General features: G+C 51.5%; 7 protein-coding genes across 7 annotated transcripts; 4 read left to right on the forward strand and 3 right to left on the reverse strand.

Moving 5' to 3' along the window:
• The first annotated feature begins 889 nt into the window (after window positions 1-889).
• On the forward strand, window positions 890-2,793 carry BDV14DRAFT_82651 (CRAL-TRIO domain-containing protein). Its single transcript, XM_073777620.1, has 4 exons — window positions 890-1,897; window positions 1,943-1,984; window positions 2,031-2,130; window positions 2,176-2,793. The coding sequence occupies exons 1-4, from the start codon at window positions 1,154-1,156 to the stop codon at window positions 2,703-2,705; spliced, it is 1,416 nt and encodes a 471-aa protein (XP_073626756.1). The 5' UTR covers window positions 890-1,153; the 3' UTR covers window positions 2,706-2,793.
• Window positions 2,794-3,682: 889 nt separating this feature from the next.
• Window positions 3,683-5,405, forward strand: BDV14DRAFT_175986 (glycerophosphodiester phosphodiesterase family protein). The gene has a single exon (XM_073769174.1). It carries the CDS (start codon window positions 4,058-4,060, stop codon window positions 5,288-5,290), a length of 1,233 nt encoding a protein of 410 aa, XP_073626757.1. The 5' UTR covers window positions 3,683-4,057; the 3' UTR covers window positions 5,291-5,405.
• A 50-nt stretch (window positions 5,406-5,455) lies between these two features.
• On the forward strand, window positions 5,456-6,212 carry BDV14DRAFT_175989 (uncharacterized protein). Its single transcript, XM_073769175.1, has 2 exons — window positions 5,456-6,005; window positions 6,059-6,212. The coding sequence occupies exon 1, from the start codon at window positions 5,518-5,520 to the stop codon at window positions 5,776-5,778; it is 261 nt and encodes an 86-aa protein (XP_073626758.1). The 5' UTR covers window positions 5,456-5,517; the 3' UTR covers window positions 5,779-6,005; window positions 6,059-6,212.
• Window positions 6,213-6,837: 625 nt separating this feature from the next.
• BDV14DRAFT_175990 (putative ubiquitin conjugating enzyme) lies at window positions 6,838-10,734 on the forward strand. Its single transcript, XM_073769176.1, has 2 exons — window positions 6,838-7,163; window positions 7,287-10,734. The coding sequence occupies exons 1-2, from the start codon at window positions 7,001-7,003 to the stop codon at window positions 10,553-10,555; spliced, it is 3,432 nt and encodes a 1,143-aa protein (XP_073626759.1). The 5' UTR covers window positions 6,838-7,000; the 3' UTR covers window positions 10,556-10,734.
• A 237-nt stretch (window positions 10,735-10,971) lies between these two features.
• On the reverse strand, window positions 10,972-11,916 carry BDV14DRAFT_201522 (uncharacterized protein; the record flags this gene model as incomplete). Its single annotated transcript, XM_073773781.1, has 2 exons — window positions 10,972-11,537; window positions 11,631-11,916. The coding sequence occupies 2 exons, from the start codon at window positions 11,914-11,916 to the stop codon at window positions 10,972-10,974; spliced, it is 852 nt and encodes a 283-aa protein (XP_073626760.1).
• A 297-nt stretch (window positions 11,917-12,213) lies between these two features.
• On the reverse strand, window positions 12,214-14,072 carry BDV14DRAFT_82679 (RmlC-like cupin domain-containing protein). The gene is made up of 5 exons (XM_073777621.1): window positions 14,023-14,072; window positions 13,855-13,971; window positions 13,024-13,805; window positions 12,590-12,962; window positions 12,214-12,521 (listed from the first exon to the last, which is right to left on the reverse strand). Exons 2-5 carry the CDS (start codon window positions 13,920-13,922, stop codon window positions 12,422-12,424), a joined length of 1,323 nt encoding a protein of 440 aa, XP_073626761.1. The 5' UTR covers window positions 13,923-13,971; window positions 14,023-14,072; the 3' UTR covers window positions 12,214-12,421.
• Window positions 14,073-14,395: 323 nt separating this feature from the next.
• Window positions 14,396-15,409, reverse strand: BDV14DRAFT_175993 (mitochondrial 54S ribosomal protein mL41). Its single transcript, XM_073769177.1, has 3 exons — window positions 15,167-15,409; window positions 14,845-15,100; window positions 14,396-14,794 (listed from the first exon to the last, which is right to left on the reverse strand). The coding sequence occupies exons 1-2, from the start codon at window positions 15,344-15,346 to the stop codon at window positions 14,882-14,884; spliced, it is 399 nt and encodes a 132-aa protein (XP_073626762.1). The 5' UTR covers window positions 15,347-15,409; the 3' UTR covers window positions 14,396-14,794; window positions 14,845-14,881.
• Window positions 15,410-15,483: the final 74 nt, after the last annotated feature.

The following is a 15,483-nucleotide window of genomic DNA, read 5'->3' on the forward strand; positions in this document are numbered from 1 at the left end:
ACACTCGTAGGTGATGCGAGATTATTTTTTGGTGACGGGTGGTAGGGAGCGTGGGGTTGGACTTTCCGGAGTCTGACAGAGTTCGGCAAGACAAGTTGACAATCCAATAAGGCCAGAGAAACATGGATGACAACGGTAGCACAGATCAGCTTGAGGTACTACCAACTCGGAGAGGACCTAGATCGGCAGCGGTTGCGGCCCCAGAGCCAGATCTGCCCGCCGGTTCGTGCCTGTGGGGTTGTGTGCACATGTTGGGGATAGCCTCGCCGAGGTTGGCGCTGGCAGGAAAAAGTCTTTTCTGAGATCTGAAACAAGGTTTCGTAACTGATTGTCTGTTCCATCTAAAGCAATCCCAGCCGTGGTTATCAGTGCGAAAAAAAAAAAAAACGTCAACGTTGAGGAGTGTTCGATTCGCGCCGAAAGCGATAAGCGTTGGAGACCGAAATGAATCGGGAAAGAGTCGCGAGCGGACCAAGACGGTGGGTTTGAGACGCGCGACGCATCGTCATCTTTGGCACGAATTCTGCAAATCATTGACCTAACAGTCAGCGCGACCAAGAAATGCGGAGGGGCAATGACAATCACAGTTATCACCCCAGGCCAAGCGGACCATTGCCCCGCCATCGCGATTGAATCTCGCTACTCTCCCCAGATTCGCGTTCGGTCCCGCGACCTAGTCGAAGCTGAAGTTGTCCTGGACCTTGGGACGTCAGGGGATCGGCTGAAGCCCGTTCGCCGCTGAACTCTGTTTTCTTGTCTTTTGGTTCGAGCGTTGGCTAATTGGACTTTGAGGTTGAATTCGCGCACTGTTCACGGGATCGAGATTGGACAAAATCGAGGGCGGTATTGTCATGGTCGCATGGATGATACTGGTTAGGCGACATAGCGCAGGCTTGGTTCTGTCGATTCAGGACCCCTGAGGCGGACTTGTGTAGAAGCAGTGTGAGAAAGTGCCCCCGTGCCGCTGGGGATCCGAGGTTCGTCGATCCTGTCGGCGGGGACCTTTTTGTTTCATATGCTCTACAAGGGGCTGCTAATGCGCCTTTAAATCAATCGTTTCGCCCTGCGGTTTGGGGTTGACTCTTCTATACTCTTCTTGCCTGTCTTCTTTACACATTCATTTTTCTTACACTCACAGAACTCTCCACTCACAATGGCTTACGTCGGTCACACTCCGCCTGGATGGCTCGGAAACCTGTCCCCGCAACAGGAGGAAAGTCTCCAGCAGATGTGGAATATCATCTTGGTACTGCTTGACGCTGCTTCTCTTGGCGCCCCTGAACAGCCTATCGACGGCCAGACCGGCGAGGCTGGAAAGTCACCTACAACACTGGCCAGAACCGACACTCTGGTCTCCGCCAACGGAAAGGGCGCTTTCTCCGCACACCTCGCCCAAATACTCAAGGAGACCGGCCTGACCACCAACGAGATCAGATCACTCAAAGATATTCTGCATGACACTACAGCGGAGGAGCTACGCGCTGGTCTGCTCAGCACAGCCAAGAATGACAACCCTGATGGCCTGCTCCTGCGGTTCCTCCGCGCTCGCAAATTTGATGTCGGCAAGTCGTTCAACATGATGCTGCGGTCAATGCTGTGGCGCATCAAGCAGGTTCATGTTGATGAGAAGGTCCTGCTCAATACTGAGCTCGACGCTCTCAGGGAGTCAAAGGACAAGTCGAACCCTCAGGTCGCCAAGGATGCTGATGGTTTCCTTGCGCAAATGCGTATGGGCAAGTGCTACCAGCACGGTACGGACAAGCAGGGCCGTCCCGTTGGCATTGTGCGTGTCAAGCTGCACAAGCCCTCTGCTCAGAGTGAAGAGGTCATCAAGCGGTTTATTCTTCACATTATTGAGTCCACGCGGCTGTTGCTCGTGCCGCCGGTTGACACAGTGGTATGTTTGCCATTTCGAGAAGATAATTTGATTCTAATTTTCTAGACCATTCTCTTTGATATGACTGGATTCGGTCTCTCCAACATGGTATGCCTCACCTTAATTTACTCCTCTTCGCAGCTAACAGTTGTAGGAATACGCACCCGTCAAATTCATCATTGAATGCTTCCAAGACAACTACCCTGAGTCCCTCGGAAACATGCTTATTCACAACGCCCCCTGGGTCTTCTCTGGTATGCTCAACTCACCTTACTATATTCATCTTCTAACCCCCACAGGAATCTGGAAAGTCATCAAAGGCTGGATGGACCCCGTCATCGTCTCAAAAGTCCACTTCACAAACAGCGCCAAAGACCTCAGCCAATTCATCGACATGGACAAAATCCCCAAGGACGTCGGCGGCACCGAAGACTGGGAATACAACTACATCGAGCCCACCGAGGGCGAAAACGCCCTGATGGAAGACACCGCCACCCGAGACGCCCTACAGGCAGAGCGACTCAAGATTGGCGAGGAACTGCTCCAAACAACATCCGCATGGATTAAAGCCGGCGGCGAAAAGAACGCCGAAGAAGTCAAGAACCTCTCTGCGAAACGCAACGAAATCATCGAGCGCCTCCGCGTCAATTACTGGAAGGGCGACCCCTACAACCGTGGCCGGAACACGCTTGACCGCTCCAACATCATTCAGTCTGGTGGTAAGGTTGACTTTTACCCCAGCGACATCGCACCCCCCGTGGCCGAGTTCAAGGCGTTGGAGATCGAACATGTCGAGAGGAGTGAGGTGAAGGTGGCTAATGCGGCATGATGATTTAGTAGAAGATGGTGTCTAGATATACAGGATGACTTTAGGATTTTATGATTCCCATGGTTCGGTTCAGTTGTTATAATCAATGCTTATTTCTTATCATTACGTTAGTATTGGTTCTATATGCTTGGTTACAGGATTAGAGGCGTCCAGTGGCCTTCTATGGCCTATCTTTCGCCTATCTTCGAACGTACCAAGGGAGTAACCATACACGGTGTTAGGTAAAGTCCGAGTTGTAAACGGAAGGAACGACCCAGGGTTGCGCCTGCATTTTTGAGGAAGGGGCGACTGGACCGTACCTTCCTGCGTGGATTTTTGCTGGAGTTCGCGAAAATGGCAGGAGCGACAGTCCCATCACGTCAACCTGGAGGGTACGAGCAACTTCCTCCCGTCCAAACAACACCTGCCTCTTCCACTCAACTTTTGCCTACAACTCCCCTTCCTCATTCTTCATTGCCCACCAAAGGCCGAAATCCATGCCCAAAATGTAGTTCATTGCACTAGCGCAATAGCTGTCAAGCTTCAGGTACTCCAGATGATCTTCTCGGTGGCAGTGATGCTGACGACTTCTTTGCCTGTCTAGGTCGCCGACCATACCCCTCCCTATCACAGAAAGTTCAGTCCATTGCGGTCCATCCCAGCTCGATTTTCACAGCAGTCTGGCAAACGTTAATCGCTACTATACGTCACCCGTTGAGGAAGCTCTGAGGCTGAGCTCATCGTGTGCTTTATCTTGTTGGCCGATCGTCGCGGGGCTTGCGAAACTGCATCGGATGCAGATGCACAGCTCGCAAGCCTCTTACACTTCTGCAAGCTTCAATGCTGCTACCTATGTGATAATTCTTGAGCAAACCGTGGTTATATCCATTTGGATATGTTCAGTGTTTCCATGGCAGTCTTTAATTTTGATCGTGGCAATTATTTGAAACAGGTACTATCTCCAATGACTCCGCTCTGGATCCTGCTCCAGCCATCTTTACGGCGAAAGCTCCCAAACTTCCCGGGCATTCCGCCCTGCCAAGACTCAAAAGGTTGTCTGACCTCACCTTTCTGGCGCGACATGACTTACAACCACTCCAGCAGTGATCAACGTGCGAGCAGATAGCAGCTGGATTGGCCGTTTCTGGGGCCCTAATCTCCACAGACAAGAGCTTGGAACAACCCAAGCAACGCATCCCAATCAGGCTTCCCGCTGACTGCATGTGTCCTGCTCGCCAAGCCCGACCATGGAAGATAAGTTCCTCGCTACTGCTGATACCGATCGGCATAAATACCGGGGACGATGGCGCTCTGCTCTCTCAATTTTTCTCAATTGAGCTCAGCTCTGGGAGAAATTGAGTCAACCGGTCAGAATGCGCGGTCTTTCTCTCCTCTTCGTGGCAGGCGTTGCCGTCGCTAGTCCCGCCTACAAGCGGCGCTCGCCTGCAGTCACCAACATTCAGGTTGGCCCGCGACCCTTCTGGCTCGTCGATCAGATGGACCAGAGCCCGCTCAAGGATGAGCTCGACGCCTGTACTGAAAAGCCCATTGACCACGCGCCGTTCTTTACCATCTCCCACCGTGGTGGCCCACTTCAATTCCCAGAGCACAGCCGTGAGGGACTTTATGCGGGCGCACGGATGGGCGCGGGTGTCCTCGAATGCGACGTCGCTTTCACTAGCGACCGTCAACTCGTCTGCCGTCACTCCCAATGCGATCTTCACACCACGACCAATATCCTCTTGATCCCCGAGCTCGCAGAGAAATGCACAACGCCCTTCCAGCCTGCTACAGAGGATACCGAGGCCACAGCCAAATGCTGCACCTCCGACATCACCCACGATGAATTCTTGTCGCTCTGCGCGAAGATGGACTCGTCTAACCCTAACGCTACTACGCCGGAGGAATACCAGTACGGTGGTCCCGCATGGCGCACTGAGCTCTACGATAACTGCGCCACAACCGTTGACCACAAGACCTTTATCGAAATCACCGACAGCCTGGGTCTGCAGTTCACCCCCGAGCTCAAGACCCCGGAGGTGAACATGCCTTTTCAGGGCAACTATACCCAGGAGATCTACGCCCAGCAACTAATCAACGAATACAAAGAGGCTGGTATTAGCCCCTCGCGCGTCTGGCCTCAGTCATTCCTTGAAGCCGACATTCTCTACTGGGTCAAGGCCGAGCCTGTCTTTGGTCAGCAGGCCGTCTACCTTGACCCGCGCGTTGACACGGTTGCGGGGTACCACCAGGCTGTTGCCGATATGGACAAGCTGTACAAGCAGGGCGTTCGCGTCTTGGCGCCTCCCATCTTTGCGCTACTCAATGGCACTGCCAGCGGAGACATCGTTCCCTCGAGCTATGCGAAGACTGCGAAGAAGGCTGGGTTTGACCTCATTACTTGGTCGCTCGAGCGCTCAGGACCTCTCGCGCAGGCCGCTGCAGAAGACGAATACTACGTCTCCTCCATTTCCGATGTAATCTCCGGCGATGGCGACATGTACCGTATCGTCGATGCGTTGGCGCGGAAGGTCGGTGTCAAGGCCATCTTCTCCGACTGGCCCGCAACGGTCACCTACTACGCCAACTGCCTTGGGTTGAAATGATCTACCTGGGTGAATTTAATTCGCAGTCTATACTAGTATATGTGATGAAGCAAGAAATGTATAAAAATGATTCGATAACTACCATAGAGTTTGGCTCGCCACATGACATCACGACCTCTGTATATAAACCCCCCGCACCCGCCCGCAAACGGCCTTTCACCTGTCAATCCCCCACACCCCTGGATTTAAACAAACATTTGAAATTCGTCTGAACGAAAAAAACAACAATGTACGCTCTCGTCGCGAACTCCTTCAAAACCACCCCCTCCGTCCGCCGCATCCTCCCCTGCGCCTACTACCACCCGCAGGCCAACCTCTTTCAGAGCCCCCCCGTCCACTCGACCGCCCACGTCGACCAATTCCACATGTCTTCGTCTTACCCGGACGACGCGGATACTCCTCCCTCTATGACCCAGCGCCGGACCTCTGTGCATGCTACCCCGTCCTGGGCGGAGACGAATGCGACGCAGAGCGAGGCCGATGTATGACACCTTTTGTTTTCTTATCTTGTCCTTTTAGAGCTATAGTAAGCCAACATGATAGGACTAATTAGCTAACGGTGCTTTTTCTGTGCAGGTCAAGGCTGATCGCGGCGAGGCCGCGGACCCGGAGGAGTTGTCTCAGTGTGAGGAGCCGAGAATTGATGAGATGTGAATGTGATGGGATAAAATCAAACAGTTTCTCGCAGGGAATATCCATTTGTTCTACATCTGCTCTGTGTCTTCTCTCAGTTCATCTTCCAAAAAGTGACGTGTACTACAACTGTACCCTCTCGTTGATTGTTTTTCTGCTTGTTTTCCTGGCTGGCCAGGTTCTCCTGGCTCCTTCGTCTATCGCTTGCCTCCCCTTGAGGCCTGAATTCGCGATTACATGTTTTAAATTTGAAATGAATCAAACATCTAGCGCAGATGTTTCTTGGGACTTCTGATGCTCTCTGGAATTTTCTACTTAAGAACACGTGACCTTATGTATAGAGTGGACTCGGTGGGGAGGATCGAAGCCAAAGCGGGCCGCGCATCTCCACGCATGTCAGATCTGTATTGTATCGGCGTCACTGGCATCTTTTTCTTGCGAGTTGCCTGGCATCAATTCGTGGATTGGACATTGTTGAGACAATGGCCGAGATTTGTGCGCAGCTAAGCATTGAATGATCGTCGCAGCACCACAGTCGAATACCTAGGCAGCCTGTTGGTGCCTGGAGAGCCCGGCGGATGCGCGGCGCTTGGGCGGGTCCCGCATGCTTTCTATGCGCAGATTGTAATGGAACGTGAAGAAATAAAAAGAAATGCTCATGAATGCACGACCGGCATTGTTGGCCTAGACTCGAAAGTTCAGTCCACCACTTTCCTCTTATTCACGGACAATGAAGTTGGTTGTTCATCTGTTCCTGGCCAAAGATCAAAGAGTGGTAATACCGATACAACTCAGCCTCCTCTAGCCCAGATTAGCGGTGGAACACATGTAATCAGGCGTAACAACGCCCCTCATAGTACTGGTAAACAGAGTGCGGCGCTTCTTTCAACTCAAACCAACTGAACTTCCTTTTTCTTCAAGGCTTCATGCAGTTATGGAGCTCTTTCTCCCTCGATCTCATCGCAATTTCTTTCTTTACCCGGCGTAAATCCCCTACATCACTCGCTTCTCAGACAATTCAATTCCTCTCCTCATATCTCATCTCTTATCCATCATACAACACCAACACCCCTCACCATGCCCCGGAGAGACTTCCAGCGAGACCTGTCCGAAGCTTGTCTTCCTGAAGCCTTCCCTCAATTATCCAACGTCAGATCCGGCAGCGAAGACGGCTCCTTCTATCTTACGTATATTCCTGTCTTTGATGCCCCGCCAATCGACGTGGAAGTTACAATCCCAGGTAGGTCCTGTGTTCCCCATCCCCCATTCCCCAATTTCCAGTGGCGCTGGCTGGCCGCCAGATGATCGCCGCTGTCACCAATCTGTTCGGCTCGGCTCGAACATCCGACTAATATTCACCTAGATACATCCGAGTACCCCCGCGACCATCAGTACTTCGTCTTTACCGTTTCGGAAACTGCCCCCGAGAGTGTCGCCGAGATCCTCGAGGACGCTCGCGATGTTTTCCACGGTATGCCGCTAGGCGAGTTTCTACTAGCTGTTACGCAGTGCCTAGATAACGCGATGTCCGCCGATGGCAGTTTCTCAAATTTCGGACAAGACAGTGACGCTGACAACGACATCGACAATTCCACCGAGATGGACTGGGACGAGAATAGCGATGCCGGGTTCACCCCGCCTGAGACTCCGACTAATGTGCGCGAGGGTATCAGAGCGGATATGCGACTGGCTCGAGCAGCTGGGTTTCGGGTTGGATTGCTCGGTGAACCTGAGACTTCTGTTATCCTGTCTGCTTCAAGACGCATTTCCCGATTGGGCATCTCGCATGAGGCTATGGAGGCTTGGGGCGTGAAGCCGTCACATTACTTTGTCTTGCTGATTCGGTATCCGTATGGGTACCGCAAGTTGCCGGATGTTATTGCGAACACGACGGGTTCTAGTCCGGTTCAGCTCTACGCTGGGGTCTGTGAGAAATACAAGCCTAGCTTGAGGTCTGCGCACCACGCATTCGTGACTGGGTCTGCTCCTGACTCTGTTGATCTGGAAGATGCGGCTGGCAAGGCGGATATGGAGCCGGTTCTGAACTCGATATTTATTGGGAAGTCACTTCAAGCTCTTCTCAACACTCGCTTCACGGATATTCTTAAGTACCGCTTGGAGATTGGATTCTCTTGGACTGGAGCCGAGCTATACCTGAATGACGGCCAGGGGAGACTTCTCGACGCTATCGAGCGAAGCGACTCGAAATATTACGAACCCGAGAAATGGCGTGTGCCACCGCCAGACTTCCTTCAAGACGATCATCTGGTGCATACTCCAAAGCAAGAAGGCATGTCGTTACTTCTGATCGCTATGCAGTTTACTCTCCGCCGTTTCGTGAAATGTACGGAGTTTTGCCTGAACTGTTATTGCAAAATCGACGCCGGATTCGAAGCCCTCAAGCCATTCGTGTGCTCAAAGGGATTGTGTCTGTACCAGTACATGGCCCTCGGCATGGGACCCAGTCTCGAGTGGGAGATCTCATCACAACCATACGTTGCCGATTTACTCGTCAGCTTTGCTTACTCCAGAATTGCGGCAGGCAAACTTGAGGACTTTCCCACTGGTTTCCCTCTGAAAGTGCCTCATCCTGATCGGTGGAAGGACAATGCGAGAAGCTCGAGTATTACCGTTCATAGAGGACACTTACGGGTGGATGATGAATTGGGCTATGTTCTCCGAGCGGAGGACAACGATGGGGAGCTCCATGAGGGCGATTGGATTGTTATACTACCAGACTCTTTGCCTTACGATAAGACTCAGCCGCGAGGCAAGTATGAACTACATGCACGAGTGAAAGATACGTCTGACGGACGGAATCTCATCCTTTCGGATCCACTCACTACGGACGACCATGTATCGGAGGGATTGCAAAAGAAAGTCACTTATTCCGGACCGGTGCAGTTTGTCACTTACGATACGGACTTTGCATCGCTCACCGATTCTCAAAAGCCCCTAGTAGTGTTGGGCCTTCTGAACACTATTCCCAATGTGACGGAGATGAAGTCGTATATTGACCAGAAGCACGGCGGTCATCTTCGGCAGCTATCACAGTGGAAGGAACGGATACATTTGTCGGCATTATACGTGCTGCAATGGATCATCGGATCTAACCGGTCAGTGATAATGTATGATGATGACCCTCAGCATCAGGTATCGGGTATGTCAACCTACCTCCAGTTCAGATTCGCGCAAGGGGCACCAGACAAGGAGCAACGGTTTGTTGAGGCTGTCAATAAAACTGCCCAGAGACGAGGGCTTCGGTACCCAACGCTGTTCGCCTGGCACGGAACGTCTTTGCACAACTGGCACAGCATTCTCAGGGAAGGCCTTCACTACCGAGATGTCGTTCATGGTCGAAGCTTTGGAAACGGTATCTACATGTCTCAGCAATTTCATACCTCACTCGGCTACTGCTCCATGAACATGTACCGAGACATGAACGGGTCGAACAATATATGGTCAAATAGTGAACTGAAATGTACCATGGCTATCTCGCTAAATGAGGTAGTCAATGCCCCGGAAGAGTTCGTCTCACAGAACCCTCATTACGTGGTTCAGAAGGTCGACTGGGTGCAACCACGGTACCTCTTCGTTCAGTGTGGACGCACCAATATTGAGGGTCTGAAGCGGCCAGAAGCTGAGAGGTTGGAGCATGTCTACTCGCAAGATCCTGCTCGTATAGTCCAGGGGGGCCAGGGGCAACTCACCATCCCCATATCCGCGACAAACAGCCACCGTTCCAGAGACCCGACCGAGTCACCTACTACAAGCCCAAGCAAGTCCAAGGCCAAGATTCCCACAAAAAAGGGCAAGGGCAAGGGCAAGGGCAAATTGAGCAATTTATTCAGCGGGGCATCCTACAGTGATGACGACGCAGCAAGCACAGCAACTCTCGAAGAAGACAGACTCATCCTCCTCTCAGACGACGAAGCATCCGCAAAACCTACCCAGAACATCTCTACAGACATCGAGCCTACAACTCTAACCCCCTTCACCCCCGACACCCTAAACGCCACAAGCATCCAACTCCTCGGCGAACCAAACTACGCCACGCCCCGAGCAGCGCGCCAACTGCAGAAAATCCTCCGCCAAGCCCTCGACACTCAATCCAAACAGCCCCTACATGAGTTAGGATGGTACATAAACGCCCCCCTAATCGACAACGTCTACCAATGGATCGTCGAACTACACAGTTTCGACAAGTCCCTCTCAATAGCAAAGGACCTCGAAAAAGCTAAACTCAATTCCATCGTCATAGAAATGCGCTTTCCATCCGAGTACCCCCTCTCACCACCCTTCATACGAATCATCCGTCCCCGCTTCGTAAGATTCACCGAAGGCGGCGGCGGCCACATCACAGCCGGCGGGTCCATGTGCATGGAACTCCTCACGACAAACGGGTGGATGCCAACATTCAGCATTGAGAGTGTTCTACTGCAAGTGCGGATGGCGATAACAAATGAGGTTCCGAGACCGGCGAAATTGGATTTCGGCACTGGGTTTGGGTTTGGGACGAGGGGGAGTGCGAGCAAGGATTATGCCATTGGTGAGGCGATTTCAGAGTATAGGAGGATTTGTGTGGCGCATGGGTGGAAGGTTCCGGAGGATTTGGAGGCTATTCAGTGGTGATATTACCCACCTAGACCTACCTTATTTACCTACTTTAATCAAGGATTTTCAGTGCACGGTGAGATCTGAATGAGATGGAATGGGGTGCAGTGCAAGGGCTATCTAGACAAACAGACTGGGAATGGTATTCCATTTACTAGAGCTTAGGGTGGAAACGGTGTTTTAGTTGATTAGGCGCACATTGAAAATGATACTTTCTTTATTACTCTTTCCTGCGGAGTACTACGGTACTTTTCCTATTCCTTATACCGTAGATGAGCAGAACAACCTGATAGTGCTAATTAGGAGTCATCAAGTTGGGTAGGTAGAGCACCTTGAGGTGGTTCCTTTCCATTAGATCTTAGCGACAGACAGGCCTGATACCTCTCGTCTCCTCTGTAAACCCGACTCTCCCGTTCCCTAGGGGATTGAACTGACTATAGCTTCCCACCCATCTTCTCTCTCCCCTCTCCATAGTTCCCTCCTTCTTTTCCTCCTTCTCCCCAATCAATCCTCCCCCTCCCCCCCAAAAACTGCACATGCCCATACCCCCTCCAACCCCGGTTCCACAAACTCAACACAACCCCCTTCCTCTTAAAATCCCTCGTTGCATGATAACTCTCATGGGCATCAACACTCTCCCACCCGACATAGACTACATACCCAGCGCCAGCGGGATGCCCGTCAACAGACTCAGATATGAAGCCGCCTGTGCAGCCTAAACAGCCTGGGATGTTGGGGATGAGTGTTGTCCAGAGGGACCAGGTTTTTAGGAATGAGGGGGGGGATGTTGTTAGATAGATTGCTGTTCCTGTTACGAAGGATGGCGTCGGGATTGAGGGGGGCGAGAGGGTTGATGGGTTTGAGGTGAAGTGACTGAGAGAAGCGTGGTATATTGTAGGTGGCTTGGGGGTCTTTGGTGAGAGGAGAGATAAGGAGGATAGAAAACTGTTGTATGGAGGTGAATTCAGGAAGGCGTGGTGGTTGTCCATTGAGTCTCGCACTGCGTGGTGAGTATGTATCATCAGTACAAATCTCTTATACCAGATAGGGTCGAAGCAGGAAAAATATGCTCAAGCGAGAATGGAATACATACCGATAACAACTTGTGTTCTCCCGGTTCCTTCCTCCTCAAGTTCATTCTCGATGTGTTCTCCCCAGTATAACGCTCTGAACCCCTCCGAGCCTTCAAGTATATCAAGTGCCGCATTCCAGACTTTGCCGTGAGGAGAGCTGGGGTCCCCAATTGTTGCACTTTTGCGAATGGGAATGGTTATTATTTGCGTTGGTTGTGGTGATGTAGGCTCGTCGAGGGGAGGACTTGCGATTGAGGACGACTCGGAGGGGTTGGCGGGGGTGTTGAGGTTTGTTGGGACGTGCATTTCTAGCTGGAGCCACTTGAAATGTTATGGGAGTTCGATGTCGATTAAGTCGGGGGTGAGCTTTGATAGTGCTGAAATATGTGGACTTCGAGAGGCAAGGTAGATAGGTTGGCCCCGGTAGCTAGACTCGGAAGCAGTTGGGTGAAGCTGAAGTGGAACAGAAAAAGTTAGGAATGCGGGGTTTTGGTCTTAGTAGAGCTTGAAAACCTAGGGTGGGATTGATGGGTGCACATGTACCTAGGTTATATAAGGCCATGCTAAGATCAGAGCTGGTTCTCCACGTCTCATGAAGGTTGGTCTCTAGGAGAAGGACCGAGAAGCCGGCCGGATGCCGAGGATTGGCAGGTGGGTTTATGCTATACTATGACAACTGATACGTAATCACCATACTCATCATGAGGTCTGATGCTATACCACGTTCGATTCAGATCATGAGGACAGCTTGACGGCATGTTGCAGTGGTTTTGCTGCTCTGTACTTCAAGCTATAACCTATCCATTGGGCTCTAGATCTTAGGGTTAAACCGCTTCTTAAACCCGCCAAAATCATCACCATGCAGCTTGATGGCATTGTCATATGCCCAGTCTGTCAATCCAATTGGGTAGCTTGTCTCAAAATTAGCTTGGGCTGTCGGCGATACTTCAAGAGCCGAATAGAAGGGGAAAATACTCACCAACTCTCCACCAAAAACGCCATCGTATCATCCGGCACCCGTTCCGGCTTAAGCACCTTACTCGTCGCATTCTCCGTCTCGCCCGCCGACAGACCATGCGGGCTAAGCATATTATGCAACCCAGACATGCCAAACATCTGCTCTGGTACCCTTGACAAATCGAATCCACCGCTCAAGACAGAGGAAAACTCAGACATGGTGTTGCGGTGAAAGTACGGGATCTGGAACGTATCTTCCATCACCATCCAGCGCGGACCGAGGACAAGGAAGTCGACTGCGGCATGGTCGGGTTTGTCAGAGGGGCAGGTGAGGACCACGTAGATTGAGGGGTCCTGGTGGTCGTAGAGGGTTGAGCCCATGGGCATGAATTTCCCTGCAGTATGCCTAGTTAGCTGGCTAATATGAGAAATGGATATGGTAGGGGAAAGGCCTACCAAGATCATATTTGAAGGGATAATACGTCCCATGCCACGCAACAGCATTAAACGCGCTCCCCTTCATTTTCGCCGTATGAACGCGTCCGCCAAACTTCGCAATGACCTCCGTGACATCGTCGACATCAACGTACTTCGCCTTTGGAATCTCAAAGTCCCGCGTGTTTGCTAAACCCAATGACCCAATCGGACCTAGTTCAGGAAGATCAAAGTGTCCGCTGTATGCTTCAATAACATGCCCTCTCGCCGGCCCAGAACCCTCAAGTAAAGAGACCCGGAATCGAATCCCCCTCGGCACAACTGCAATCTCTCTTGGCCTCACCCGCATACCACCCATTTCCGTCTGGATATCAAGAACCCCCAATTGTGGAACGATAAGCATATCGCCGTCCGCCGAATAGAAAGCGCTCTTCTCACTCATACTAACACCACATGAGAAGAAGTAGTACGCGACCCCATTCTTGACCGTTGGATCACCAGCGCCCCCAATGAGTACCATTCCATCAATGAAGGTTCTTTCCTCCTCAATCTGCGCAGGGGGCCAGATCACCTGGTCAGGCACGAAATTGAGATCTGACGCGCGGTAATTGAGTGGATGAGAGTCGAGCCGAGTCCATCCTGACTGCGCGGTTGATGGGAGAATGCGGTAGAGGAATGTCTGCTTGTTTACTGCGCGCTTTGCGGTGAAGGATGTACCGCTTATTCGTTCGGGGTATAGGCCTAGGCTGTGTTTTTGGGGCAGGCTTTGGGGGCGGGGGAGAGAGTCCTTCATGGATTCAGATCTGAGATAGTATGTTAGAGTTGTTGTCTAAAGTTGGGAAAGTGATGTACTCGTGGTAGGAGTTTAAGCCAGCATGGTATGTGAAGGGGTCTTCGATGGTAAATTTTGAGACAGGCATTTTGGTTGCTTTCTGATATCTTAGTATCTCAGACTAGAAGAAAGAATAGCTAGAGAAGTCAGCTTACTCATAACCACGATCAAGGAACTCAGATACATACTTAAGCTTGTGCCCACGGCTCGTTGGCTCTCAACCCAGAGAGAGCCAGCACACGAACGTTCGACTCCGGATTCCTGGCTATAGATCAACCGCATGTAAATGATCAGCCCACTAAATATCAAATGCCTCATGATTCCCCGCTTGGCCTGCAGCTTAGGGTATTCCGTATTCCCGGTGCTGGTGGTGAACGTGATAGCGCGAAGGCCGAGGAAACAGCGGGCACCAATAATGGCGAGGATAAAGTGAGGGATGGCTTCAGCTTTGGCTAAAGTGGTTAAGCGAGCGATCATGGCGCGAAGTAGTCCTTTCTGGGGGCGCAAGTAAGGCAACATGATGACGGAGGAGGTGCTTGTCAGTAATGTGTTGGGGAGTTGGTCGAGATCTTGGGCCGAAGACTCCGACGAGTTGTCACGTTGTCATGTGTGTCGATGTACAAAGTGTCCCAAAGGCAGGATGACTTGTTCAGAATGCTTGAACCGGTTTAGTATTCAGGGTATCCATTTGTTCTATGTGTTTGTTGTCACATCGCCCAAAACAAAAAATAAATAATGCTATCATGAAGAACCCATATATGCGCCAGGCTATCCAAATCACTTCACGGGCTGCGCAGTCCTCAATCCCGCGATTAGGACGGGTCACTCTCTAATGATTTCGAGATCCTCCATCTCCAATGCTATACTGTACATAATATACAACGAACCGACTCTGGCCTTCCTGTCGGCTCTTTCGAGTGCGGGAAGGGCGGTTGTTATTTGATCCACGGCTCCTATATCCTATCATGCAGTCAGCATACGCTTCATGTATATCTGGCACACAAACATACCGTTTGCATCAGATTATCTGAGACAAACCCTCATCCTCTACTTGCGAGCCGCCTTCGTGCGTGTCGCTTTCTTGGCCTCTGCCTCATCGATCTCCTGTTGCTCCGCAACCTCCCGTCCATTATCGTTTGCCCACATATCGAGAAAGTCCTTGGCTCCGAGCGCCCTCTGAACGGTGATCGTCTTTCCCTTGCGCTCGATATCCTGAACGTACCGACTGCGCGTAGAGGGGAAGTTTTTCGTGACGAATGGTGTGAGCTGTAGCGGACAATCAGCACACATTCACACATACGGTAACCTGAAGTGAGCAACTGGGCGACATACCTGGAATTCCTTCAAGCCCTCGGGGACGTTATAAGTGCGGACCTTCTTCCAGTCGATAACGAACGATCCGTTCTTCGCAAAGTAACCCATCGATCCGGTGCGGTTACCCTTGTAGTAGCCAGGTCCGACTTGCTTTGTCGTCAGGCGCAGACGCGCCATCATGGGCTGTGAGGGCTTCATGTTGTAATTGTGTAATGAGAAATCGGGCAATTGACCACCGTCTAGCTGGAATCAGCTGTTGTGATGCGGAGGATGAATCGGAGTTTCGTTGGCGGTCAGGGTGCGTCTCCGCCTTGCCAAGAAATTTATTTTTTTCT

The sequence above is a fragment of the Aspergillus stella-maris genome (genome assembly GCF_047715825.1).
Source record: "Aspergillus stella-maris strain CBS 113639 unplaced genomic scaffold BDV14scaffold_38, whole genome shotgun sequence".
NCBI lineage: Eukaryota > Fungi > Ascomycota > Eurotiomycetes > Eurotiales > Aspergillaceae > Aspergillus > Aspergillus stella-maris.